Source organism: Biomphalaria glabrata, chromosome 3 (assembly GCF_947242115.1).
Source record: "Biomphalaria glabrata chromosome 3, xgBioGlab47.1, whole genome shotgun sequence".
Lineage (NCBI taxonomy): Eukaryota > Metazoa > Mollusca > Gastropoda > Planorbidae > Biomphalaria > Biomphalaria glabrata.
In genome coordinates, this window is record NC_074713.1 from 36387762 (window position 1) to 36414560 (window position 26799).

The window sequence follows — 26799 nt, forward strand, 5'->3', positions numbered from 1 at the left end:
ATCTAATCTATATTTCAGTCTATGCGTCCTGTAAGCAAACCTTAGAACATTATGAATAAAAATGGCATTTGTCAAATTTATTGTGACACAGAAAAAATCATGGAAATCATTTGTCTACAGCTTTAACCAAATGGTTCTTAGCTCCTTGTAGCAGTTTTAGTGTAGGTTTGGAAAGAGTACTAGGTAAGAGTACTATGATAGATCTGATGAGTACAGAACGGGGAGGGGGGGGGGAACTGAGGACGTCCCTGTCTAGTCCTGATTTCACTCAGAAGCAACCCGTTCCCTCCCCCCCCCCTTTTTTTTTTTTCAACATCATTGCGACAGACTGAAAATGTTAAATGAAATAATTGTTGAATTTTTCAAATGACTCAATCAATCATTAGATTTCGATCTACAAAAACGAGTGCGATCAATCAGATCGATTGTGATATGTGTAGTCACATTGTCTTATCATACACTCACACTGACCTATATCCGATAAATATCTTAACCATCCTAGCCTGTCTTCTTGATTCAAACTCAAACCATTTCTTTGAGATCTTTAATGTGTCCAAAAATATTGTGCAGTTGAGATTAAATATAGCAGTCCTATTATTAACCTTAGCATATATGTGTGTGGGGGGCCTACCCTGTTCAACGTTTAGCTATAGCCCAGGAGACGTCAAACCTGTTTGGCAGGCTAGCGGACTGTGTAGCCGCTGGGTGTGTTGTAGAACCTGACCAAAAGGTGTGCTTTGTTTTTCTGTTTACAAGAAGCCTTTTATTATATGCTTTATTGATGTTTTCATGTCATTAAAAGATTGATTTAGTGATACACTTGGTTTCCTCAAAGTAAGGTTGGTTGATCTATTAGGCCTAATTACCATCATTTTTTAGTGTTCAAGGGAAATAATTACAAGCTAAAATAATTAGTTTCTATGACAATTTTTTAAATAATAATTTTTTTTTTTACGTTCTAGACTTCTTAAAGGCCAATCAGATTTGTCTCCTGACACAAAAGCAAATGTATTGAACATGAAGATCTGAATGTACTGGTAGAATAGTTGACAAGGAAAACAGTCAGCACATGACGCATCCAGTCATATACATACTCCTCTCACTTCACACACATATAAACATATTATAGCATTTGCTATTTAGAAAGAAAGTACAATCACACACACACACACACAGCCCCTCATCGCGGTCAACATTGCATCACTTCTCACACAAAGATCTAAGTCAAACAAATGTTCACCAATATTGAGTAGCTGGCTGATTATATAATTATTATTGAATGCTAAGTTATCAGACTTTGTGCATACTTATGTCGAGAAACTCGAGGCACGCTTCTTACCAAATATACATCACACAAACATTTAGGTCTAACACTTGACACACACACCAATAAAACCTATTTAATACCATGAATATTTAGACATTCAACACAACACACATTCAAACACACACATACATATTTAACACACTAAACACAAATTAATATAAAAAAACATGATTCCTACAAACATTGAAGGCTTTCAAAATATAGGCCTATTCCACATACCCACGCAAGATAGACAAAATGGAGAAATTCAACATACTACACACATTGTTATGCAACTTGATCTACTTATTATACACTTGAGTCAAACTAACACACTGTGCACATAGCTAAACAAACATTCCACACGCTTCACATATATCTATACAAACATTCAACACGCTTCACATATATCTATACAAACGCTCAACATGTTTTGTACATAGCTACATTGCTTTTTTTTTTTGTGAAGGTACGCACCGGTACGCCTTACCGGCACCTTTTTCAATGTGGGAAAAAAATATTACTTTTCTTGCATTTTAACGTTCATTATTAATTTATTAGTACTTAAAAGTTAGGCAATCCATCACTGACTACCTGCACCTATTTTTTTTTTTTACAAAAAAAAAAAGGCAGTGTATAAACACTCAACGCATTTGACATTCTTATATGATACAGACGTTACTTCAAAAGAAGATGATTACGTCCTACGCGTCATGCATCTAGTCATGCATATTAACCAATGACCTAAATTCTGCCAAGTCACTGGTTTTCCTGGCTAGCTCAGGCAACCCATTCCATGCTCTAATAGCACTAGGGAAGAAGGAGTATTTGTACACATTTGTCCTAGCATATATCTATACAAACATTTAACTCGTTTGGCATATAGTCTATATCAGCTATATCTATACAAACATTTAACTCGTTTGGCATATAGGCTATATATCAGCTATATCTATACAAACATTTAACTCGTTTGGCATATAGGCTATATCAGCTATATCTATACAAACATTCAACTCGTTTGGCATATAGGCTATATCAGCTATATCTATACAAACATTCAACTCGTTTGGCATATAGGCTATATCAGCTATATCTATACAAACATTCAACTCGTTTGGCATATAGGCTATATCAGCTATATCTATACGAACGTTCAATTAACAGGGTTGGAATATGTCTATACAAACATTTAATACGTTTTGCATATAGCTATATAAAAATTCAACACGTTTGGCATAGCCTATATCTATACAAACATTTAACACACTTTGCATATAGCTATACAAACATTAAACACATTATGGATATAGCTATACAAACATTAAACACACTGTGCATATAGCTATGTTTATTTTTACACAATCGTTAAGAATACCTAACTAAAACGTTTAAAAAATAATTCATAAAGCACTTAACCTCACTTAGATTGTCAAACAAAAAGCGGATATACAGTCAAATACATTTCAATATATCAACCAGAGGAGGTCTTTGGGGTTGGCGATTAGGGCAACTGCCTTAGGCACAGCGTCTGTCACCGTCAGCCCATTTTACACCAATATGCGGGGATCTACCACACATTCTTATATACCGAACTAATTCGCTATAGCCTGAAATACGATGTGATGGAATTCCTAAACTAGGACTTGCTACTCAATATTTTAGAAGCTTTTTCCTGCTTCCATGCTCTAAGCATGATTTGTTTGGCTTTGTTGGTTGTATTTCCGTGCAAGATGTGTCTGATCATTACATGGATCAAAGGCGTCTAGTTAAATATGAGAACAAATACGATGCAAATGTAATCAAGCAGACCGCGTTACCTGCATCAGATATTACCTTCGTTTTATTACAATAATAAAAAAAAAAATAACGCATTCGGGTACATTCAGGTACAGCAGGGAAGAGCAAGACTTGTGGTATGGTAAGATAGCTATCACTGTTGGCCTTGCACATGGTACACGCCCATGCAACTGCAATGGTCGCCTCTGCATTAACAACATGCTTGTACATTCATGTATACAAAATTATATATTTTTTATTTAAAACAGCCAACAGTTGATCTTTATAGCGCTTACGCTCTCTGTTACGCCATCCTACTATAAGCTCGCCAAAGAAGAGCGCCTTTGGCATGCGGTCGTATCCCATGCTGGATAGGTGTCCGACCGAGCGCAACTGTCGAATGGGAATTAATGTTTCTATACTGTCCACACCAGCCTCCCGCAGAGCATATTTGTAATGTGTCAATTATGGTAAGAGGGCATCTTTGATAGAAGCACCTAAGTCTAGGAGACATACAAAAGCTAGTAGGCTATAATTATACAATCTCAAACACAAATGCTAATATAGTAATACAAACAATCACAAACACAAATGCTAATAGCCTATTACTATACAAACAACCACAAACACAAATGCTAGTATAATATAAAAAAAAAGTCAAAACTAAACCAAGTTGAACTTAGAGGCACAAACAAAAAAAACATTTTATTTTTTCTATTCAGGACCTCTTCCAGCTCCGCTATCTTCAAGACAAAATGGCGGGAGTCTTAGGAGCTGCGTCACTTCCTTTTATCGGCTGTGTTGCCCTCCTGGCTGCCATGGTGCTACAAATCCTCTCCTACGCCACACCCTACTGGGCGGAAGTTACGCTCTCTGACTCAGGAACAACTGCAGACATAGGATTGTGGAGGAAGGCTAACTGCCTCGTCAATAAAGACAAGACTGGCTGCATGAGGACCGATCACATGAATTACAAATATACAGGTAAGAATCATCCTCATCTGTCCCTTGACGCTCGTCCTAGGGGTGCTGTGACATTTCACGTAATCAAAGTTCTTCTTTTTCCGGTCAGCAGCTGCTCTTAGCAAGATACGATATCAAGAGAGTAGTCGGTCCATTATTTAACGTTGTCCATCAAGCTTTTCCTTGGACGACCAATTCTTTGTGCTTCCTCCGCTGTACGTTGAAGCGTGACTTTGGATAGTGAGTCATGTCTTACAATAGGATCGAACCAAGTCAACTTCCGTCTCTTCACAGGAGTTTATGTCATTCCGATATATTCAAATTACGCTATATAAGTTTAGACTATGTGTCTTAATAGATCAGATGAAACACGAAGGCCATCCATTGTCAGATCATTTCCTTTATAAGCTTTTTTCACCCTGCAATTTCCATTTCAAATGATAAATCTACAATGAAATTTATCAGGAAAAGCCATTGAATAACTAATGTAATTGAAGCCTTAAACCGGCGACATTTGAAAAGGACATTTTATCAAGAAGAAAAAAAGATTACTACAACCAAAAGTAATTTTTTTTTTTGGCAATAGGGAGCCAGGGGCTGGCATAATGCATGATTCGAACCTTCTCCACCAAAGTCTCCCGACGCAAAGTATCAAGACTCAATCTAGACACTGAACTTCAAAACTTAGTGGTAACAAAATTATTTAAATGGCATTACCTGTTTCTAGTCTATTACATTATAAACGACAATGTTTGTTTTCTCCATTAGAAAATACGATGTTTCTTAAACTGGTTGATTTTATTGTAGAATATCTTTTAATCACAGTTTTTTTTTTAAATCTATAACACATTTGTTGTTTTGTTCTTATTTAGAATGGATCGACGCAGTCAGAGCTATGGAGTCACTTACTCTGATCTTCTGGGCAGTTCCATTGGTTATTATGCCTGTCTACATCTACGTAGCTCTGGGACTCTATTACGCATGCACCATGGGAACGATGACAGCTTTCACCATATTTGGAGGTATGCTTGCATAAGAAGAAAATTTTCAATAGGCTACGTTTGTTTTCTAGCAATATTGGTCAAAAGAACACATCAAAAACTCCGTGAAGTACTCAGAAATGTCTTTGGGCCATTTGATCCAAGACAATATTATTTTCTATTTACATGTGGTGGGTTTGGCACAGAAGAATAAATGATGGACACAACTCTTGTGCCGATTTAGATCTGTTTATTGTAGCCTACATCAAAGACCTGCAGTGTTGAACTACGCACAATTTACAATAGAGACCAAGTTGGTCCAGTAACGTACAGTCACTACAGGGGCAAGTGATGCCGGCAGAAAGAAAAGTGTCCACGTTTTAAGCGCGCACACAAGACGCCATCTAGGAGAAAATGTCATGTGACTATCGGGGTGGAAAGTAAAGCTGAGGAAATATCCCACCTCACTGGTTGTGGCATCCAAACTTTGACTTAAAAAAAAAAGCAAATTAGGCTTACATTAGGTTATGACAACTCTGCTTAGTTTGCAATAACTACAAAAATACAAGTCTATACAAAGTCTACAAAACATTGCCCTAGTGAGTTATCAGACATGGTCACATTAGAACAACTAGATTGACAATCATTCATCTCGTATAACAAGATGAAAGATATCACAGTCGCACTCATTGTGGCACCACCACCTTCACCAATTTGAGCCTCTCTGGTTCGCCTTTCACCGGATAACAAGCAAAGTGTGTTAGTTGTCATAACTACATTTACAATGTGAAAACAACTGACAATGAAAATACAATAAGGGAAGAAATGATTATAACAGAAGAAATGGATAGATGAAATATGTTTATACTCGATCTGTCTCGGCAGTTACACAGATGGTAAAGTTGAGCACTAAAAAAGACACCAAAAGACAAAGAGAATGGACTTGTTTACGTCGGGAAAAAAATAATAGCAAAAACAATTTAAAGATTTATTGGCCCAATCATTCTCTGGTTTCTTAGGGCTTAGGGGACGTTATTTGTTTCTATAATTTGTGAAGTCTATTTGACTCCAAAACGTTGATCCGGGATTTTAAACGTTTTTTTTTTTTTGCGTTGTGAAATAATGAGCATAATGGAATACTTTGAAAAATCTCCTGTAAGCGTAGGCAGTATTAATCAATGCCCTTAAAAGCTAATTCTTAAGATAAAATTATAAACCTATTATTAGTATGTTTGTATATTTTTGATGAAATATTTTTTTCCTTATCCACAGCAATTACCAATCTCATTGGAATTATTATCTTTGGAGCTAAAATTGGTGAAAATGATTGGAAAACTGGATGGAGTTTGATAGTGTGTGTGATCGCCTGCTTCTTGGGTATCGTGGCATTTGTCATCTTTCTGATTGCCTGCTGTAACAGACCCAGGTTTGCCCCAGAGCGCCATTATCTTTCTGGCTTTTTCGTGGATCCGGACAAGAACAAACTGTATGTGATTGAGGCTGTAGAGAACGATAAGATGAGCTCGATCAAAGGTTCTCACATTAATCATGGCTCCCATATAAATCATGGCTTGGTGGTTGATTGATAGATTATGAACTATGTTGAGGTTGATTATAAATATATATGTACAGTGTCTGCAACAAATGCACGTGAGAAACACAGGTGGATGTATATACATTATGGACTTTGTCTTCCACGGTTAAGTGGATACAACTTGTACTCTTTTTTTTTTCTTCAGTTTTGTGGGGAAGGGGGATCAAGAGGCGTATAAAGCTATTTTTTAAAACTTATTTAACAGAAGATCTATATGTGTTGTTTCTTCAGTTAATCTGCTTTAGGGGCCTACAGTTTCATTTAGGCCTATTGTACATTGAGCTGGAAATTTCCTTAACAAGGTTTTTCTTAACATAAAATTAATTTTGTCTTTATATTTTATTGATTTATTTATTCATTTTTGTAAGTAGAGCAAGCTACAAGTCCGCTACCTTTTTTTATTAACTTTGAAAAACAAATATCCAACACTATCATTGTTCTGTATTTTATATTGTACTGTTTCAAGTCTTTTATCCAGTCTTGTTCAAAGCAATTAGAAATTCTCTACTCATTCATGTTTTGTAAGAAACTACTTTTTGTACGTTGCAAACTATTGGTATCCATGGTGATATTTTTTGTACTTTCTTTTTTTTTTTATTAAAAAAAATGTTACAAAATTTTTCTTAGTTAGCTTTGTTTGTTTCTTTTTTTTTAAAGTCAGATGGTTACTCAGTGATATATCATGGAGGATACGTCAGGGTGGCCGCTTGGTTATGCGGTCTGAGCGCTGGGCTGTCGTTTGGACTTGTCCATTGTCCCGGGTTTATACTCTGCCCGCTCCCATCCCCCGTCGTCCTACGGGAGGTTTGGACTAGGAAGTAAATTATCTTCGACTCCAAAAGAACATCCGAAACATGTAAAACAATGTAACAAACAACTATTTACAAATAAGTTGTCTGGATAGAAAATTATTTGTTGTAAAGGAAATGTTTCCCCTCCAGCTCCGTCCCCCCGAAGTTTTGTGGAGCAACACAATATTTGCGTAAGGAATTATTGACTAACAATAATACTATATATTTTACTTACTGGTAGTTTAAATTCATTGTTGCGTATGTTTTCCTACCATTTTTAAGCTCAACTTAATCTTGTATAAATAGAAAAGGGATTCAGCGATACATGTTCGACAACCCTATTACCTCCCTCTACCATGAATCAAAAAGAGTATGGAAGTAACCTGTGGGATAAACTCCGATTGGTAGTGTCACGTCTTTACTGGTTGACGTTAGCCTGGGTTCGTCTATAATGTAACGCTTCTCACTATCCAGCAGGGGCGGACTGGCTGTATGGGCATTCTGGCAAATGCCCGGTGGGCCGGTACCCAAATGGGCTGGTAGGGCCACCGAAAGGGCCTCATGAAGGTCACCATGACACGTATTAAATTGTTAAAGGCTTTATAGCGTGGTCGAGAGGCCAAGTGCGCTTGAACTTGGCTTGGCTTGGCTACCTAGAAGGGGGCTCGAGGTTCGACACCCGACTCGGGCATAGTTATTGTGTTTACTGAGCGCCTAAAGGCAGCACGGAAAACTAACTCCTAGATACCCCTCCCCCCCACTGTTCCACAAATGAGATTGCACCAAAAGCGCTCTGAGCCACTAGCGGATACAGAACTTTGGAGTGGTGGGGGGGGGCGATTTTTTTCCAAACCCTAACCCTAACGCCCAGTAAACCCTAACCCTATGCATAAACGTGCGTACAGCACACACACATATATATATATATATAACATTTCTCAACCTTCGTCGAAAAACAAAACAACTGGGGCAGCGCCATATGGTTCTCTTGTGGGGTTTGGGCCCCGACGCCAAAAGCGTTTTCTTGCTTTTTTCACTGCAGAAACGTATTCTCCTGACATCTACAGCTCATTATTCATCAATGGAGTTCGGGGCGAAGCCCCGACGCCAAACGCGTTTTCTTGCATTCTTTACTGCAGAAACGCATTCTCCTGACATCTACAGCTCATTATTCATCAGTGGAGTTCGGGGCGAAGCCCCGACGCCAAAAGCGTTTTCTTGCATTCTTCACTGCAGAAACGCATTCTCCTGACAAGTACAGCTCATTATTCATAAATGGAGTTCGGGCGGTAGGGGCGATCGCCCCCCCCACTCGGCCGACCCTCCCCCCTTCGGGGGGGGGGGGGCGGGCAAACTTTAGTATAGGATTCACACAATTTGCCAAACGCGTTTTCTTGCATTCTTAACTGCAGAAACGCATTCTCCTGACCTAAAGCTCATTATTCATACTATTAAAAAAAGGACCTTTCGAATAATGTTGTACTTTAAAAATATTCTAATATGAATTTATAGGCCCATAATACATTGCAAATAAAACCGATTTGTTCCTTGAAAAGATAGGATACCCCACATACTTAGATTTTTGCTTTGAGGATCGCCGCCGAAAAAATAATTATTCGATAAATAGTATTCAAGAAAATTAAAGTATAAATTGTGAGTTATAGTCCCAAATTTATTTAACAAGAAAAATATCAGATTGAGTAAAGGTTGGGAAAAGGCGACTAAGAAAAGAATATCTGGGTTTAGAACTCATCTCAATCATGACCCTTATACTGAAAAATTTTGTTTGAATTCTAACTTTTCCAATGCAAAGTCTTTCTTAAAATAATTATGATAAATTCATGGGAAATTACATAAACTTTGTCTGGAAAGGGAAGGGGCGGTAGAGTGAAAATGATTAATCCTCGCTCCTTTAATAATTTCTGCTAAAGATTGCATTTGGCATTAAAGAATAGGGGTGGGGCGACTCGATATAAGAATTTAATTTATAGTATATATAAATTATATTAGTGACAGATTTTTTAAATTTTGTAATTTATTAACTATAATACAAAAAGAAAAAGTATTGATTTGTCCGATGGGGGAAATGCGATTGCATGTATCGCCCCTCCCAACTGTGATTTCTACTAATAAATTGGACCGCCCCCCACTCGAAAGTTTATGGGGCGGGGGTGCGGGATTGATACCATCGCCCCTCCCGACCCCACCAAAATCGGCCAACATACTAGAAAGGGGGGGGGGGCGAAATAATCTAAAAATAGGTTGAAATATAAATAATTAGTATATATTTTTAACATAAGTAATAAATTCGTATACAAATTGTGTGAATCCTATACTAAAGTTTGCCCGCCCCCCCCCCGAAGGGGGGAGGGGCGGCCGAGGGGGGGGGGCGGTAGGGGCAATCGCCCCTACCGCCCCCCCCCTGGATCCGCCAGTGCTCTGAGCATGTTATAAGCATGAAAGTACGCTATATAAAAGCAATAATAATAATAATATTCTCTTCTAAAAGTGACCCTTTGAGCGTCGTATTCAAAAAATCTTTTACAATGTAATACAAATTTAATCAAATTTTTCGGAAATAATATAATAGCCTACATCTATAGACTGAAGGGTAAAGCGCTTAGCTTTCGAACCGAAGGGTCCAAGGTTCGAATCCTGATTTTTAATTTCGAGATCCACCCAGCTCTAATGGTTGGGGAAAAGCGAAGGCTATTGGTCGTTGCTGGGAATATGACATCCACGTAAACCATCATTTGCCACATTGATCTCAATTGACTTCCATATATCCGTAGACAGTGTTGCTTGTAGGTTTCATCCTTTTGAAAATTAAAAAGCAACAGAACGTCTATATTATCTTATATATTAGCCCATATCATTAGGATATAAAATTTATGGGCCGGATTGTAAAGAAATGCCCGGGCGGATTTTGACATCCAGACCGCCCCTGCTATCCAGTCTCTGCAAACTGCACCACACGACACAAATTCTAAGAACTTCAAGCATCTACTAAATTTCTAGCTGACAGATTTTCATCCAATTTTTTTTTACAGTTCAAAGCAAATTATAATAAAGGTCGCTTCCTTTTTAAAGTTTAGAGCACATACATTTTCAGTTAGCCTAATTCCGCAGCATTACTGGGCTTGTCCGAACGTACCACCTACAGACCTTAGTGCTTGCACTGCTTGGGGCTGTACTTTATGAATCTGTATAGGAGCTGTTGCAGTGCCATAACTTTACACAGGTAGACGTAGTAGACGATCTTTGACCTTTGATCGGAATGCTTCAAAAAAGAGTGATCTCCCCATTTCGTGGTTGCTATCTTACACACTACACAAAATTTTTTTGAGGTCTATCCTGCAACTTCACTCATTGTAAATTGTGGTGACCCCAGAATAATTGGGTAGTCTCTTTATGCGAGTTTTGCATCCAAGCTGTTGAGAGCCAGCTATAAATAGTTGTCTACCCTGAGCGTGAACAGAGAATAAAACGTCAGAAAGAGTCATTTATCTAAATCGGACGAAAAATAGATAATTAATAGAGTAATGCAAAGCTATACCCTATCCCAAAGGTGCCAACTTTGCATATTTAAGGCCAAACTTTGACTTCCGTTGTCACCACTGCGATAGTAAGTGTAAGATGGAATAGTATAAGTTTATACTTTGTACGAGTATACTCAACAGCTTGAGGGGAATTTAATGTGCCTTGTTGATGTCTAAGAGCTGAGCCGAAGGCTCTTCGAGCTCTAAGTTTGAAAAAAAACCTGTTTGGACGTCCAGCCGAACAGTAAAAAAAAAAAAAACCTGTGGGAACACAGTTCTGTTTGAGAGGGACCCGAGTCAATGCCTATGTAAAACATTGCTGTTTCCAATGCCTTTGGCCCCGACGCATGCTTGGCTGCACATGGCCGAGGGCACCGGGAGCCACCGTCATTTTCCTTCGTTGTACCAAGCTAGCTGTGTGGGAACCGCCATTGATGTAACGGTCCCTTTGAGGAACAGCGCATGGATGTGGGACGTGTTCGTGGGGACTTTTTTACAACCCCGCCCGTGCAAGAGGTTGACTCTCGTTATGTTTCGCCATTCATTTAGCCTAGCTACCCCCTCAAGTAGCCGTTTCCACCCAGGTGCCACGATGAGGCAGAACAGCGTACCCGGGATTTAATGTGCCTGCAGTATCACTCGACCTGTGAGTTATGAGACACTCCACCGAACTGCTGAGTTTCTTGCCCAGGACGCTGTGGATCTGTAGTTCATCTAATGTAGTGAATTTTAGCTGGGCTTGTAGATCTATAACTAGTGCCACGAAATTAGTGCAGTATAGGGCAGAGCACTGAGGGAGGCGGTGCACGAGGGCATTTCCCCTGAGACTATTATCTACATCACATTCCGTGGTGTAATGCTCCTATATGCAGGTCTCTAGCACAATATCCCTTCCGTAATCCCTAGGCTCTTAAGAAACAAACCAGGCCGCCATACTTTATCATATTGGAGTCAACAAAGACTGCTTATATGCAGAGAGAGAGAGAGAGAGAGATGGGGAGGGGGCCCATGTCAAAATGATATCTGCATATATGGGTCGTTGTAAAGAAGCCGTTGACTGCTTTCCCGCCTTCTTATTATAAGGTGCAACATGGAGTCATTGCCTTAATGAGCCTTATCACAAATAAAAGAAAACAACTCGAAATTTGTGTTCGTTGAGCCGGGCATGAATACACCCATAAACCTCATCCACCTCGTCCTAGTCAATACAAAAATGTTCATGTTGAGTTAATATTAAGCTACTGCAGTCACTAACAATTTTTTGGTAATAAAAATTCAGGCCTGTAAATATAGGTCTACAGTCAAAAAAGGTAGGGCCTACTCCCTGCATTGATTAGGTGCCGGTATTAACTACTAAAAATTAATAATATTATATATGCGTTAAAATACAAGAAAAGTAATTTTTATTTCAAAAGGTGCCGGTACGCCGTACAGGTGCTTACCGTCACAAAAAAAGCCCTGGGCCTACATATAAAAGCAAGCCAACAAACACTACACTTTTATAGGCCTACGTCGTAGCCTATTAGTTAATATAGTGCTTAAAAAAAAATAAAGGTTTAATAAAATTTTAAAACGCGTTCTTTCGAAATATTGTTAAATTCAATTTGAGTATAGAAAATTGAGATTCGAAAATTGTCTAGCAGGTTGTAAACTAGATCTAATTAATTACGTAGATTCTCTAGATCTAATAAGAACAGAATGAGAACCTTTGACAGAGGTATTTTCTATTTATAGACATTTTTTCACTGTTACGAACTACAGCATAGAGTTTCCCCCTCTGTTAATTCTGGATTTCAGGTTGCTAAACTAAACACTATGCCTGACTAAGCCCTAGGTCAGGCTAAAACTTTAAACTGTAGAATGTATCTAATCTAGATCTAGTTAGACCTAGTCTATATCTAGATCTACATTTCAGTAGGTAGACTCTAGTTCGATAAAAATCTCAAACTTATAGATCTAATTATTCTAATACAATAATAAAACCATAGTCGGTCTTATTTCAGGAGACGAAACTCAGTATCGAAGCTCGATAGTAAATCATAGTAGAGTAGAGTCAAGAGTTTACAAACTGGTGCACGGACAACTTTCTAGAACTGAATCAGTGAATATCACAAAAACTAAAGAACTTATAATAGATTTTAGAAAGAAAAAACAAACTATATGTGAACTGCAAATAAACACTACATGGTACACTACATCTAAATGATCTATAGACAGAACAAGTAAACGCATATTAAAAATATCTAGGTGTTATCACCAACAACAAGCTTTCATGGGAAGACCACCTTGGAACTCTGACAAAGAAAACAGCCCAGCGACTCTTTTTTCTATACAAACTCAATAGCTTTAAACTAAACAAGAAGATCCTTGAGACATTTTACGGCGCGACTGCACAAAATCTGCTAACATACGGAATAAGTTGTTGGCAAGGCAATGCCTCATCTAAACTGTTGTGACGTCTAGAAAACATCATTAAAAAAGCATCAAAAATTACACTCACAACATTACCACATTTAAAGGAACTTTTTGAACAAAAGTGCTTAAGAAAAATCGAAAAAATCATGGAAGACAACAGCCACCCGCTCCATCAGACTATGTCAGGTCATCACGAAGTGGGCGACTGCTGTCAATCAAAACAAGAACGAAGCGGTACAAAAACTCGTTCGTACCTCACTCGGCCAGACTCTATCACCGCCACTCATTTATCAGGGAACATGAAATGCACCAAGAAACCTGTGTGTAGTCACTAAATGAACTCTTTATGTTGTCTGTTGTATTTATGTGTATTTTTCTGTTGTGTTGTCTTTATATGAGAAAAGAGTCCTTGTAATCACAACAAATTTCCTTAAGGATCAATAAAGCAGTCTTAGTCTTAAAACTAAATGGTTAAAAAGGGCCTTACTTTAGTACTTTAGAATAGATTCTTAGCATTCTTGAATCTTTTATTATATTAAATAATCTATATAAATAATAATAAAGTATTAAATTAAAGACATAAGTTATTATACTTATAAGGTCCAAAATAAAGTTAATAAAATAAGTCATTATAAGTGGATTTGATTATAAATGATTATAAATTTATTATAAAAGAGAGCTTTTGGGTTACCAGACACACACACACAAATAATAATACATTATTACAAGATACATTGATTGTCTACATACTTATACCCAAAGGATGCTTGAGGAAAGATTTATATAGCTCTCTCTCTATATATAATTCTCTTCTTCCCTCAACAGTTTAAACGAGTAGTAAGGAGTAAAGTAAAGATCACTCTGCGGATAGTCCATGAGAAAACAAGAGAGGGGGGGGAGAACACGTCACAAAATAGCAGGGCAGAACCCTTGCAATATCACTCTTTTTTTTTTTTATTTCAACATCACGTTAAAAAAAAGTGGGGTGGGAGTAATCTACTCTGTAGTAACTATCAAAGTGACAGAGCACGCTCAAGAGTTTGGACACAATTGAAAGATCACTCTTTTATTTTTGCAACTCGGACGGAGGGAGTTATCCTAGGTAATTTAAGAGTGAAAAAAAAAAATCAAGAGATTGGTATGACTTTTTAAAAGATTTTAATAATTTCCGGATATTTCCATGACTTTTTTATATATTTTGCAATTTCAGGACCTCCTGTTAAATCGACAGGAGGCCGTGGGAAATCTGTTATAAATTATAAAATGGTTTAATTTAATAATTTATACACCTAAAATTAGCGCGGGTCCTATAAAAGTGCTGAGCCCACTGCAGTCGCATAGGTTACAGTGGCCTAAGGTTGGCCCTGCAAAATAGTGGCGTATGCTACGCTGCCGGTTGACTAGTATATTATTATATATATACAAGTTTCATTAGGACACTTTTAGAACAAAAGCTTCAGCATCTATCTACTTGCTGCTAATCTGCACCATGTTGTATACAGTTCAGTTGAGAAGAATGAGAACTAGACATTCAACTCCAGCAAACCGTCTTAAGCTTTTTTTTTTTCAGCTGTGAAAACACATTTCTGTTTTGTTGATGTCTCCAAAGTTCACATTGGCATTGTTTTCTGCGAACATAACACACTTGGATGACAATTATATTTTTTAATAGTTTCTTTAAAGTTTAAGGTATGTGGATATGGTGTTAGAAATAAATTTACTGTCCAGTGCCAGCAATCTTTTCTGTGTTCCACCAATTTTACAATCCAAGCACTGAACTAATACTGTGAACAGTTTCTCTGCACCATGGTGACTTTCCTGTTTTTGTTCTAACACATGCAATGTTCTTAGCAGTTTCAAAATCTTAAAGTATCTTTAATATTTGATCATTCTATTTTAAGGAAGTGTTAATATTGAAAACCAAAGATATCAAGTATTAAATTCTACAATATATGCCATTGCAGTAAACAACATTGAAAAAGCAGGACATTTTCACACTTTCGACCAGGGGTTCTCTACCTGTGGGTCGTGACCCCCTTGGGGGTCAATTGACGATTTACCAGGGGTCGCCTAAGATCATCGAAAATAATGATTGTTATTGTCTATTCTTCTATTGCTGCATGTGTGTGTGTGGTGGAATGGGTTGCAATAGAGTGGGGGGTGTAAAAATGGTCGTCAAGCATAAAAGGTTGAGAACCGCTGCTTTAGACTAATGCCAGCCAGACGGAGGACTAGACCCCAAAAAGGAGGACATGGCCTCCTTTTGCCAGATATCTGATAACCCTAAGCTCAGGGCTTTAGTTGTTAATTGCTTCTCTCTCCAAACAAGTCTAAATATAAACTATAAAATAACTTTAATAGTTGACTAGATATTATACATTCTGTATATATATATATATTTCTTTCCATTACATTTATTTATTTTGCCTATGATTCTCTTCCCCCTATCTTGACCTATACAATTTTAATAATTCTTCAATTCTCTTATTTTTCTTTGCTTTTAACATTAATGACTTTCATGATTGTTTTTCTTCTTTTCATTAGGTTTATAATTATGCAAAGTTACAGCACTTCAAGTCACATTGGAATAATGATTTGATACTGTAGATATTCTGTGAAAACAAATCAATGACTTTTAGTTTTGGTATAACTGAACACACAAGCTGAAATTAAACATGCTTAGAATTTTGCTGGTATTTCTTTGAACACTTCATTTTAATGTCATGATAAAATGTATTCATTGCATCATACATCTCAGCGTATGATCTGTTAATGTTAAAATTTTACCAGATGATAATCATGTTTAATTAATTAGTTGCCATTGTGGTAAATATAAATGGCCCAGAAGGAGAAAGGAGAATCACATCAAGATGAAGTTGATGAAGTGAACTCAGAACTGATTTATGACACTGTAGTGTCTCAAGGAGGAAGTATTAAAGCAGAACTTCATATGGGCACCAAAAAAGGTTACTGTAGCTCTGATATTGATGGTGGTTATGGCTGGGTAATTGTTCTTGCCAGCTTCTTCAATGCCTTTGTCATTGATGGCATTGGCAGCAGTTTTGGTCTGTTGCTGCCCTACATGAAAGACAAATATGGTGCTAGCGATTTTCTGATGTCTTTTGCAAACTCTTTATTTATGGCATTTCTCATTATGGGTAAGTGTTTTATTATGTATCAAAGGTCTTTTAGAATAGCAATGCGTTTTTTAAAATATCTTTATGGCCTTTACAATAGAAGCAACTAGATTTAAGGCTAAAAGTACTGGTATCAGCAATATTGAAGAAATAAATGTAGTATATGGTAAAGTAAATTATTCATATATATCATATAATACTTTAATCTTAAATCACTGGAATCAGGTGGTGCACCAAATCAGTGGAATTTAGCTCTGGTAATATGAAGGGAGAGTGGTTCTTGAGGGATTAAGGGCACGACATGGCCTAAATTGTGCCGATGTGCCAAAAACTCAAAACTCAAAAACTCAACTCAAACTCTTAAATCACACTTTTTAAATTTACTATGTCATACATGCCAGTGATGCCCAAATTACCACCTGTGGGTCATATCAGGTTCAAAAATTGGTGCTTTCTAAGCCTAAAAACCTCAACCCACAATCAATATATGTATAGAAATTTAGAGAATCAGCTCCATGATTTTAGCTGTGATGCAGCTCCCAACAAATGTTGGAAATTTATATTTCCCCTTGGCTGGAAAAGGTTGGGTATCACTGACAAATATAAGTATTCCCCTTTTCAGATTTTGAGATCTATAGGGTAAATGATCTAAAGGTCATCTGTTTCTATGGCCGATGGTTAACAAGGATGTCATGTGACAAGTAAAACCTCCACCAGCTTTACTTTTCCCAACTAATGTCATGTACCCATTAGAGTTGGTGGACTCAGGGCGCCCTTAAAATCCTGAAATGAATCATCCCAGTCTTCACTGAGATTTGAACTCTTCGGTTCAGAAGCTAATCGCTTTACCACTCAGCCACCACTCCCCAATCACTGACATATATACCAAATACAAATATGTATAAACAGCATTATGCAAAGTATGTATTTATTAACTTAGCTTGGCAAATAAGCAGAGCTCATGCTTGAATAATTAATTATTTATGTTATTGTAATGTTATGTGATTAAGTCAGTCATGTAGTATGTATACAATTTAGAAGGTTTCACAATATTTACAGAGGAGAAAACTTTTTTGAAAACAATAATGTTCATTGCATGTTAAATTTTGAACTGTAGGATGTAAATTATTGAATACATTTTTAAAAATCTTAAATCTAATTCCTATAGTCCATTGGCTAGTTCATTGGTTCTGTTAAGTCTAATTCCTATATTTCATTGGTTCTGTTAAGTCTAATTCCTATAGTCCATTGGCTCTGTTAAGTCTAATTCCTATAGTTCATTGGTTCTGTTAAGTCTAATTCCTATAGTTCATTGGCTAGTTCATTGGTTCTGTTAAGTCTAATTCCTATAGTTCATTGGTTCTGTTAAGTCTAATTCCTATAGTTCATTGGTTCTGTTAAGTCTAATTCCTATAGTTCATTGGTTCTGTTAAGTCTAATTCCTATAGTTCATTGGCTCTGTTAAGTCTAATTCCTATAGTTCATTGGCTCTGTTAAGTCTAATTCCTATAGTTCATTGGCTCTGTTAAGTCTAATTCCTATAGTTCATTGGTTCTGTTAAGTCTAATTCCTATAGTTCATTGGCTCTGTTAAGTCTAATTCCTATAGTTCATTGGCTCTGTTAAGTTTAATTCCTATAGTTCATTGGCTCTGTAAAGTTTAATTCCTATAGTTCATTGGCTCTGTTAAGTCTAATTCCTATAGTTCATTGGCTCTGTTAAGTCTAATTCCTATAGTTCATTGGCTCTGTTAAGTCTAATTCCTATAGTTCATTGGCTCTGTTAAGTTTAATTCCTATAGTTCATTGGCTCTGTTAAGTCTAATTCCTATAGTTCATTGGCTCAGTTAAGTCTAATTCCTATAGTTCATTGGCTCTGTTAAGTCTAATTCCTATAGTTCATTGGCTCAGTTAAGTCTAATTCCTATAGTTCATTGGCTCTGTTAAGTCTAATTCCTATAGTTCATTGGCTCTGTTAAGTTTAATTCCTATAGTTCATTGGCTCTTTTATCTTATTTCTAGTAGGGATATAAAACCATGTAGCAGTATACATAGAAAAGATAAAATACAATCAGTTGAAAATATGTTAAAAGATTTTAGTTTAAAAAAAAAATTGGATTTTTAAAGTTTTGAACACCTTCAGTATTTATTACATCACCTTTGAATTAGTTTTAACGTTTGTTTTAATACATTTTTAAAAAATCTGCTGCTTTCTTTAGTTCTATATGTTTTTTTTTTCCAGGAACTGTTTCCGTCCATTTAACCAACAAGTTTGGTGTTCGACTTGTTACTGTGATTGGTGGCTTCATTGCTTGTGTCTCTTTTATTGGCAGTGCCTATGTGAACAATGTTTTTGTGTTCATTTTATTGTATGGTCTCCTTGCAGGTTAGTCTTAGATCTGGAAGAACATGGACAGTGCAGAAATGTTGCATTAATATAATATCTCTAGGGTGCCCATACTAGCATTTCAGTGCTGCTTACAATACGATACCATTCCTCATTCAAGGTTCATACTGCAGTAGTTAAAGTAAGATAGACTATATTTAGTTTTGGTCATTGACATTGATAGAGAAAAGGAAAGGTGGGGGGGGGGGGGTATTGCAACAATGAGTTCAAAGCTATCTTGAAAAAGGACACAATTTAGTAGTCACTCAACTAGAGTTGTCTTGTAGTCTTAGTTGTTGTTTTAGTTTTCATTTCCTATTGAAAGTAAAACTATATGTCTATTGTGATAAATTGTATATGTTTTATTAATGTCATTTTTATTTTGGCGTTTAATTGTTGTTGAAGAATGCTATAAAATTGGCTTTTAGGTCAAGAATAAAAGGAATTGGCCATATGATATTTTTAATAGATAAATCACAAAGTGATATACACCCCCTAATATTTTGTTTAAACATCATCTAACAGTATATAGTGAATAAGAGGTAAATATAAAGATATGGTACAATAAGACAATACCAAACATTCAGAAATTGAGGATTAGATCTGAACCAATTTTCTATTTTTGTACTATTCTCCTTCTATTGACATAGTCTTCATAGAGAAACTGTACTAGAATAAATGTTAGAAAAAGGATAGATACTGGAATTTGTATCCAGGAGTTGTTTCTGTTACAAAATTACAGATCTCTAGGAAATAATTGTGGGAATTAAAGACCATTGTTTTGGGTCTAATAAACTTTTAAAGTGTTAAATTAGGTGCAGTGGCGTCATTAGGTCGTGTCCTCCCCCCCCCCCCCCCCCCACCACCCCCAGAAAAAAAAGTAATCTCCCCCTAAAAAAACAAACCACTATTGTTTTGTTTTTTTTGTTTGTTTCTTTATGTTGAATAATAAAACTGTAAGCTAATTAATTGATTGGTTACACCCAAAAATGATTTTCAATTCTATTTTTAAATGTCTTTGTTTTTGATATTTTATCAAAAGTGATTACATAAATTTAAAATCTACAATTATTTGAGAAATATTGAGTTGAACATTTTTATTAGAGATTTTTTAGCCAAAAGGTTTTAAATTATACTAGTGTTTCTCAGCTTCTTCTGAAAAGGCAGCTTCCCTTTCAGACACAAAATAGAGCAGTGAGATTCATAACTAACAAATATTCACCTTCGACTAGAGTAAGACCCATTAGTAAAATCACTAAATTTAGAAATCCTTCAGCAAAGAAGACTCAAAAGTAAGGTAGCAATTCTACATAAGACACTAAACCATAATCTTCAAATACAAAAACAAAATCAAATAAAATACTCAGAAAGACACAAAGATAAAGGCACATTCCTCGTTCCATATACTATGACAAAAATGTACAAATGCTCTTTCTTCCCTAGTGCTATTAGGGGCATGGAGTGGGTTGCCTGAGTCAGCCTGGAAAACCAGTGAAACCAGTGACCTGGCAGAATTTAAGTCATTGGTTAACATGCATGATTAGTTGCATGACGCGTAGGATGTAATCATCTTCTTTTTGAAGTTAAGCCTTTATTATAAAAGATAAGAAGAAGACCTTGCGATGTATAGGGCAGATGTAAAGGTCATCTGTTTCTTTGGCTTACAGTTAACAAGGGTATCATGTGGCCTGCACAACGACCAACCACCTTTACTTTTCCCCAACTAATGTCAAGTACCCTTTAGAACTGGGTGGACTCAGAGGCGCCCAAAGAATCCGATATTAAAAATCCCAGGATTCAGACCCGGTACCCCTGGTTCAGAAACCAATCGCTTTACCGCTCAGCCTCTGAAATCAAGCACTAAAAAGTTTTATGTCCTTCAAAATATCTTCAAGCAAAGACTGAAATACCAACAAAGGATGTTGATCAGTATTGAAGATAATAAAAGAAGTTTGAAAGCTCTGGAAAATAGCAAGTTAATAAGGCATCTCACAACAATTTGTCCAGATTCAGCGACATGTCTAAAGCAAATCAAGCTGCTGTGTCACAACAGACACTGGAACTCTTCAACACCGAGATGGATATGAGATTAGGGTTTATCTTATCCCCATTTCTCTTTCTTGTAGCCATTGATGATGTCATATAAATACATTAAACAGGCTGCGTTCGGGTTCCCATGGCGTATACCAAACAGAGTTGCATTTTGCAGACGACATAGTGTTACTTTGAAATACAATTAAATGTATACATGATATGACAGACATGACACCCTCAAAGTTATGCATATTGGATGCAGGGTCATACAGATCTTGAACTAATAGAAATGTTAACCTATTTAGGCACTGTTATCACAAGCAATATCATGGTATTGCATATCATATTGGAAATCAGGAGCCGTCTTTCAAAAAGTATGGCCTATCTGAACAAACAAATCAATTTGCCTGGAGATTTAAATTCACCTACTCCATGCAGTCATTGTCCCAACGGCCACCTGAGCTTCGAGACGTCGAAGGCAGTGATGGCTGAGAAGGATCCTAAGAATAATGTACAGAGATAATGTTACCAGCAGAGAAATCTTTTCCCGCACAGGCATTCATCCTCTAAGTAAAGTGGCGACTGATTGTCAATTGACATTTGTAAGACATATCATTAGACAAGATAAATCACGTCAGCCTTAACAGGAAAGCCGAAAAAGAGGAACGCAAAAACATGTCCGTCCATGTTTAATCATGGCGTCACACGTTTTTAGAAGGAAAGTAGCTGTAAAAATCCCCTAAGACTGATTTCTGTGGAGAGAGCTTGCAAATCTTTGTGTTGAATGATGCGGGAGGGGCTTATGTTTCTCAAACATTTAGAATAAAAAATGTTTGCCATTCAACTGATTAGATATGATGTTTTGGGAAGCGCCTTTTAGCTCACTTGGAGTTGTTCGGGGGTGAAGCCCCGAACGCCAAACATTTTTTTTTTTTACATTTCTGAGCTTCAGAAACTCTGTCCTGGTGGCTACAACATATTATTTTTCTCCTATTAGGAAGATAGAAAGTTTGGGACATGTTGATACTAAACTGAGAGACGTTCAAAGTTTGGGACATGTTGATACTAAACTGAGAGACGTTCAAAGTTTGGGACATGTTGATACTAAACTGAGAGACGTTCAAAGTTTGGGACATGTTGATACTAAACTGAGAGACGTTCAAAGTTTGGGACATGTTGATACTAAACTGAGAGACGTTCAAAGTTTGGGACATGTTGATACTAAACTGAGAGACGTTCAAGGTAGTCATTTTTATTTTTAAAAGTTGCATTTTAGAAAAGTGCATTTTTCCAACTTGGGTGTCACTCCCCTAGCCCGCATCCCCCTAGTGACGCCACTGATTAGGTGAACTCTAATATTTCTAAAAGGATTTTTCTTTTTTTTTCTGGTTTTTAAGCTGTGTTTAAATTTTTTTTTTATGCACACATTTTTTTTTAATTGTAGAAAGATTTCTTGAATTGCTTGTTTCTTTCAGGTTGTGGCTGTGGTCTTGTATTCCTGCCATCTATCATCATTGTCAATGCTTATTTTCACAACTGGAGAGGTATTGCCAATGGCATTATCTCTGCTGGCTCAGGGGCAGGTCTTGTTGTTCTAAGCCCTCTAATTAAGTATTTGATAGAGAATTATACCCTGGAGGGCACCATTTTGATTCTCTCTGGTATCATGCTAAACATGTGTGTCTTTTCCAGCCTCTATCGGCCACCACCATCATTGGAGAAAAATAGCAGCCAGAATTCTAATTCTTCATCCTGTAGTTTATCCTTAGACAACCTTGTACATGTGTTAGACAGTGTCACAGAGCAGAATGAGACTATAGTGGATAAAGAGACCAATTATTATGAAGAAGCCACAGTTGACTGTGATAAGCTATCTAAGCTTGAAGGAGGTGATGCCAACCATGATACTAAGCTGACCTATTTGGTTCAGAAACATCTCAAGTCTGATCCTCCTTCCAATGTGAATAAAAAAGGTTTTCATAGACTCATAGCACTGAACAAGTCAGATCAGAAATCTCCTTGGAAGAGTGAGTATCAGCTGAGGTCAGAGGCTGACCATTCAGATCATTCCTTTCACTCCTCTGTGTACAATCTCCCTACCTGGTACAATGCGTCACACCAGGGGCTTATCTTGAGAAAGAAAGTGGGAGGAAAGCATAATAGGAAGATGAATGCTGTCCAGCATCTATCACCTCAAGAGTGGGCAGCAGATAATGGCAGTCAGCTGTACTTGGCAGGAAGTATTGCTACACTCAGGAGCCTACAGCAGAGACATGTTCATAGCCATCTTCAGGTACCAGCAGCCAGCCAGCAGTTCAGCAGCCTGCCTAAATTTAGATTCAGCTCTTCTGACCTTCCTGTTGATCAACCAGAGTCTAAGCAGCAAGCCAAAAATAACATTCAGACCAGGGATCAATCTAAAGCAAGCGTATTATCTGACCATCAGGATGGACTTAAGCAGTTAACTACTGGTCATTTATCTTCTGACCAGTCCAACCTCCTGGACAGCAACATAGAAAAGAACAATAACAGTGAGGATGTTGTACAGTCTGGCCATTCACTGGGTCAGCTCCTGTGTCTGCCCTCATTTCACCTGTTTTCTCTGGGTGCCTCACTTATTCAGATTGGCTACCCTATAGCCAGTACATTTTTAGCTAATTATGCCAAGCAGCTTGAGCCTAGCAGTAATACAGCATTATTGATGAGTTTATTGGGTGAGTTGTGCCTTATTCATAAATGATATTTCTTGGTTTAGTTTTCCTTTTTAACTCTTCCTATGTCTGTTATGTTTTTAAAGAACTTTGATCCTACATTATGATTGTCAACAGCTATCTACAAATTAAATTATTAGTCTTACCTATGTACCATTGAAATATATATGTTTATTTATTATATGGATATAATGACTTTAAAAAAATTATAATTAATTTGTGTTTTGTATCTCTGTGCTTAACTTCTCGTCATCCAAACACCTGTGTGATTTAAGTCTTCATCTTTTTTTTGTCTGGCATTTTTCTCATTACTAGCCAAATACCCATCATTGCAAGGGTTCTAAAAGTAAAATCAAAATATTTTTTAGAAATAATTATATTTTAAATTTTTCCAAAGTTGTTTTTATTAGCAATCTTACTGAACCTAAGGATCAGCTCTAAATCTACATCTGCTATAAAATAAATATAATGAGTGATTCCTGTTTTCCCATACCCTTTACTATGTATATTACTTATGAAAAACTCCTGTAAGCCCAGATAAAAGCATTTTCCTTTTAAAAATTTATTTGGGATATTTTAACAAATATAACATAATTAGTTGTTTTTATGGTCTGTAACTGAATTTAATTACTTTATTACTTCTTGGGTTATAATAATATTAAATTTGTCAAGTGAAGGCCCCATTGAGTTGCAGTTGGAGAATATCTGGCCTCTGTCAAAGTCTTAAGTATTACTCATTCCAAATTTTATGAAGATTTTTTTTAATAAGTAATCGTGTGATACTCATCATGACATCTCCTGACTCATGTAAATCTTTGTTCCTGGAAAGAGATCTAGGTTATAGACATTTATTTAAATTTAGAATATTAAAGCTGAAAAAAATTATTAATGAATTAATAATAAATAAGGTATTTATTAAACAAACAACTTTATAATATTAAATTATAAGTAAATCATTTTAAATTAATCAGAATACAGAGCCTAATTTTAATTAGCCGATAAAATTAAAGTTGTTTTTTTTAATCTAGCACTTAGCATTAGTGACCAGGCTTTTGTTTCTGATTGGAGATATATTTTTTTAAATTTTATTTACTATATTGGGGCTTTCTAAAATGCTTCACTGTGTCTCTTAAGATCTTAGGAATACTCATTATAAATTTCAGAAACATTTGTCAAATAGTTGTAACTGTTTTTTTTAAGTAAGAATGATTTTTATAGACTTTGATCTAGTCCTACATCTTCCAACAGGTGATTCTGACAATAAAGTTAAATCTTATTAAAATATTTTATGCACCCACAATTGAGAGGGGAAATCTTACATATCTAACAGCTTTCACAAACATCATAGGAATGTGCTTTGATTAGCGTTAAACACCGTTGAGTTGTAGAATCAACAAACATGCAGATATTTTACAGTTTACTTCATTCATATAGTAGAGAATCCTAACTCACATTTTCTTACCATATCAACATGCCTATGTGCTTACACTTGCACACACTATGACTGGGAAATCCAGATTTTCTTGTTTATATATTAGAGATATATGTACATATGACATGATGCTCTTCAAGATGGATGCCAACTGTGGAGAGAAAAAAAAAAGCAATAGGATAGGCCCACATGAAGCTCAAGCATAATGGAGGGATCCTGGGGATAGTAGGAGGAAAATGCTGAAAATAATGCAGCATCTGTGGTGATTACAAATGTCTAACCTTTTACTTTGGATATGTATCAAACATTGGCCTCTTTAGTCACTTGTGAAGTTGCAAATGGAAAAGATCCTCTCTCAAGGTGTAAAATGCCACAGATGTTTAGAATTGGTGAACATTGGTTAACATTGCCTTTTTTTTTGTTTTGGTCTTTGAGTTTATTATATATGAAATAAATGTGTAAAAATGTCAGTCTGAAGTCATTTCATTTCCTCTAGAAATACTTCACTGAAGGACACATTTATTTTTAATTATTGACCTTCCTGCTTTTGCTTTTTTTTAATGGTTTACATTTTTTTTTTTCTAATTTTAGGAGCAATGAATATATGTGGTCGTTGTTTAGCAGGACTTCTAGTCAGCTTTCGTGTTGACCCTTTTCACCTAAATAACATCTCCTTACTGTTGGTTGGTCTGAGCTGCCTGTTAACCCCTATATATCAAGAGTTCTGGACACTTTGTCTGTTCTCTGCATTTTATGGCTTCTTCTTAGGTATGTTTCATTATACCATTTAGAGTAGTTCTCTATTGTTGAAGTTTATTTTTTAGTCTTGTTTGTCATTTATTTCCGACTCTTTTGTAAAATTACACATTAGAATTGTTTTACCAAGAAAAAAATCGTATAAGATACTTTACAAAATAGATACTTTTTTGTTTATTATTTCAATCCTACTTTCTTTCATCATAACACCAACATGTTTGCTTGAATAAATTTTAAATAGAATTTTGAACTTTTTTTTGGACAAAAATCTATGAATTGAACATCCTTAGAAACCAAATGCACTTGTACGGAATGAGTAGTAGCATGTTAAATGTATCTTTTCAAACTTGTACCAGTATGTAAAAACATTTTGACCATTATTTTGTTTATATACTCACATGTATGTTTCCACAGGTTTCTTCCCTCCACTCCAGCCTTTGATCATAGTGAAACAATTTGGCATTGGCTCACTAGCCACAGCTTTTGGTTTCCTGACTACTATAAAAGGATTAGCCTCATTTCCTGGAGCTCCGCTGGCAGGCTGGATCAATGATGAGACTGGGAACTATGCTCTGTCCTTTGTCTTTGGTGGCACTGTCTTTTTCCTGTCTGGCCTGGTCCACTACCTCATGATGTGTGTGAAAAAATAATGGAGTGACAAAACAAAAACTGTATGAGTGGTAAACTCTTTTAGTGTTAGAGTTTGTTGTTTTTATTTTGGTTGAACTCATTTAAGTATGTGTCTAGTAAAACAGTTTTTTATATTCATTTTTACACATTTATTTTTTTGCTTAAGCAATTGCTGAGTTCTCTTATTACAATAGAAACAGAGTGAAATTAAAAACATGTTTTGTTGAAATACTAGATACCTTATTTATAGCAATTAGTCTCACCGTAGGAAAATATTGCTTTAGTTTTATGAAATTAAAATATTTTTCAAAAAGACTTTGAAATAGTTTTTTTCCCCCTACAAAAGTT

The 26799-nt window shown here is 36.3% G+C and overlaps 2 protein-coding genes across 8 annotated transcripts; both read left to right on the top strand.

The window, feature by feature from the left end:
* Positions 1-588: 588 nt before the first annotated feature.
* On the top strand, positions 589-7241 carry LOC106056970 (uncharacterized). 3 transcript variants are annotated; one of them, XM_013213948.2, is made up of 4 exons: positions 589-730; positions 3808-4069; positions 4921-5070; positions 6301-7241. In XM_013213948.2, the coding sequence occupies exons 2-4, from the start codon at positions 3841-3843 to the stop codon at positions 6612-6614; spliced, it is 693 nt and encodes a 230-aa protein (XP_013069402.1). In that variant the 5' UTR covers positions 589-730; positions 3808-3840; the 3' UTR covers positions 6615-7241. The 3 variants fall into 3 exon arrangements, with proteins under 3 accessions (XP_013069402.1, XP_013069401.1, XP_013069400.1); XM_013213947.2 differs by having other exon boundaries at positions 676-834; XM_013213946.2 differs by having other exon boundaries at positions 680-839.
* Positions 7242-12737: 5496 nt separating this feature from the next.
* On the top strand, positions 12738-26471 carry LOC106056971 (uncharacterized). Of its 5 annotated transcripts, none has more exons than XM_056024831.1 (6): positions 12738-12866; positions 15912-16525; positions 18745-18888; positions 22398-23636; positions 25657-25833; positions 26236-26471. In XM_056024831.1, exons 2-6 carry the CDS (start codon positions 16204-16206, stop codon positions 26469-26471), a joined length of 2118 nt encoding a protein of 705 aa, XP_055880806.1. In that variant the 5' UTR covers positions 12738-12866; positions 15912-16203. The 5 variants fall into 5 exon arrangements, with proteins under 5 accessions (XP_055880806.1, XP_055880807.1, XP_055880809.1 ...); XM_056024832.1 differs by having other exon boundaries at positions 12741-12870; XM_056024834.1 differs by having other exon boundaries at positions 12747-12786.
* Positions 26472-26799: the final 328 nt, after the last annotated feature.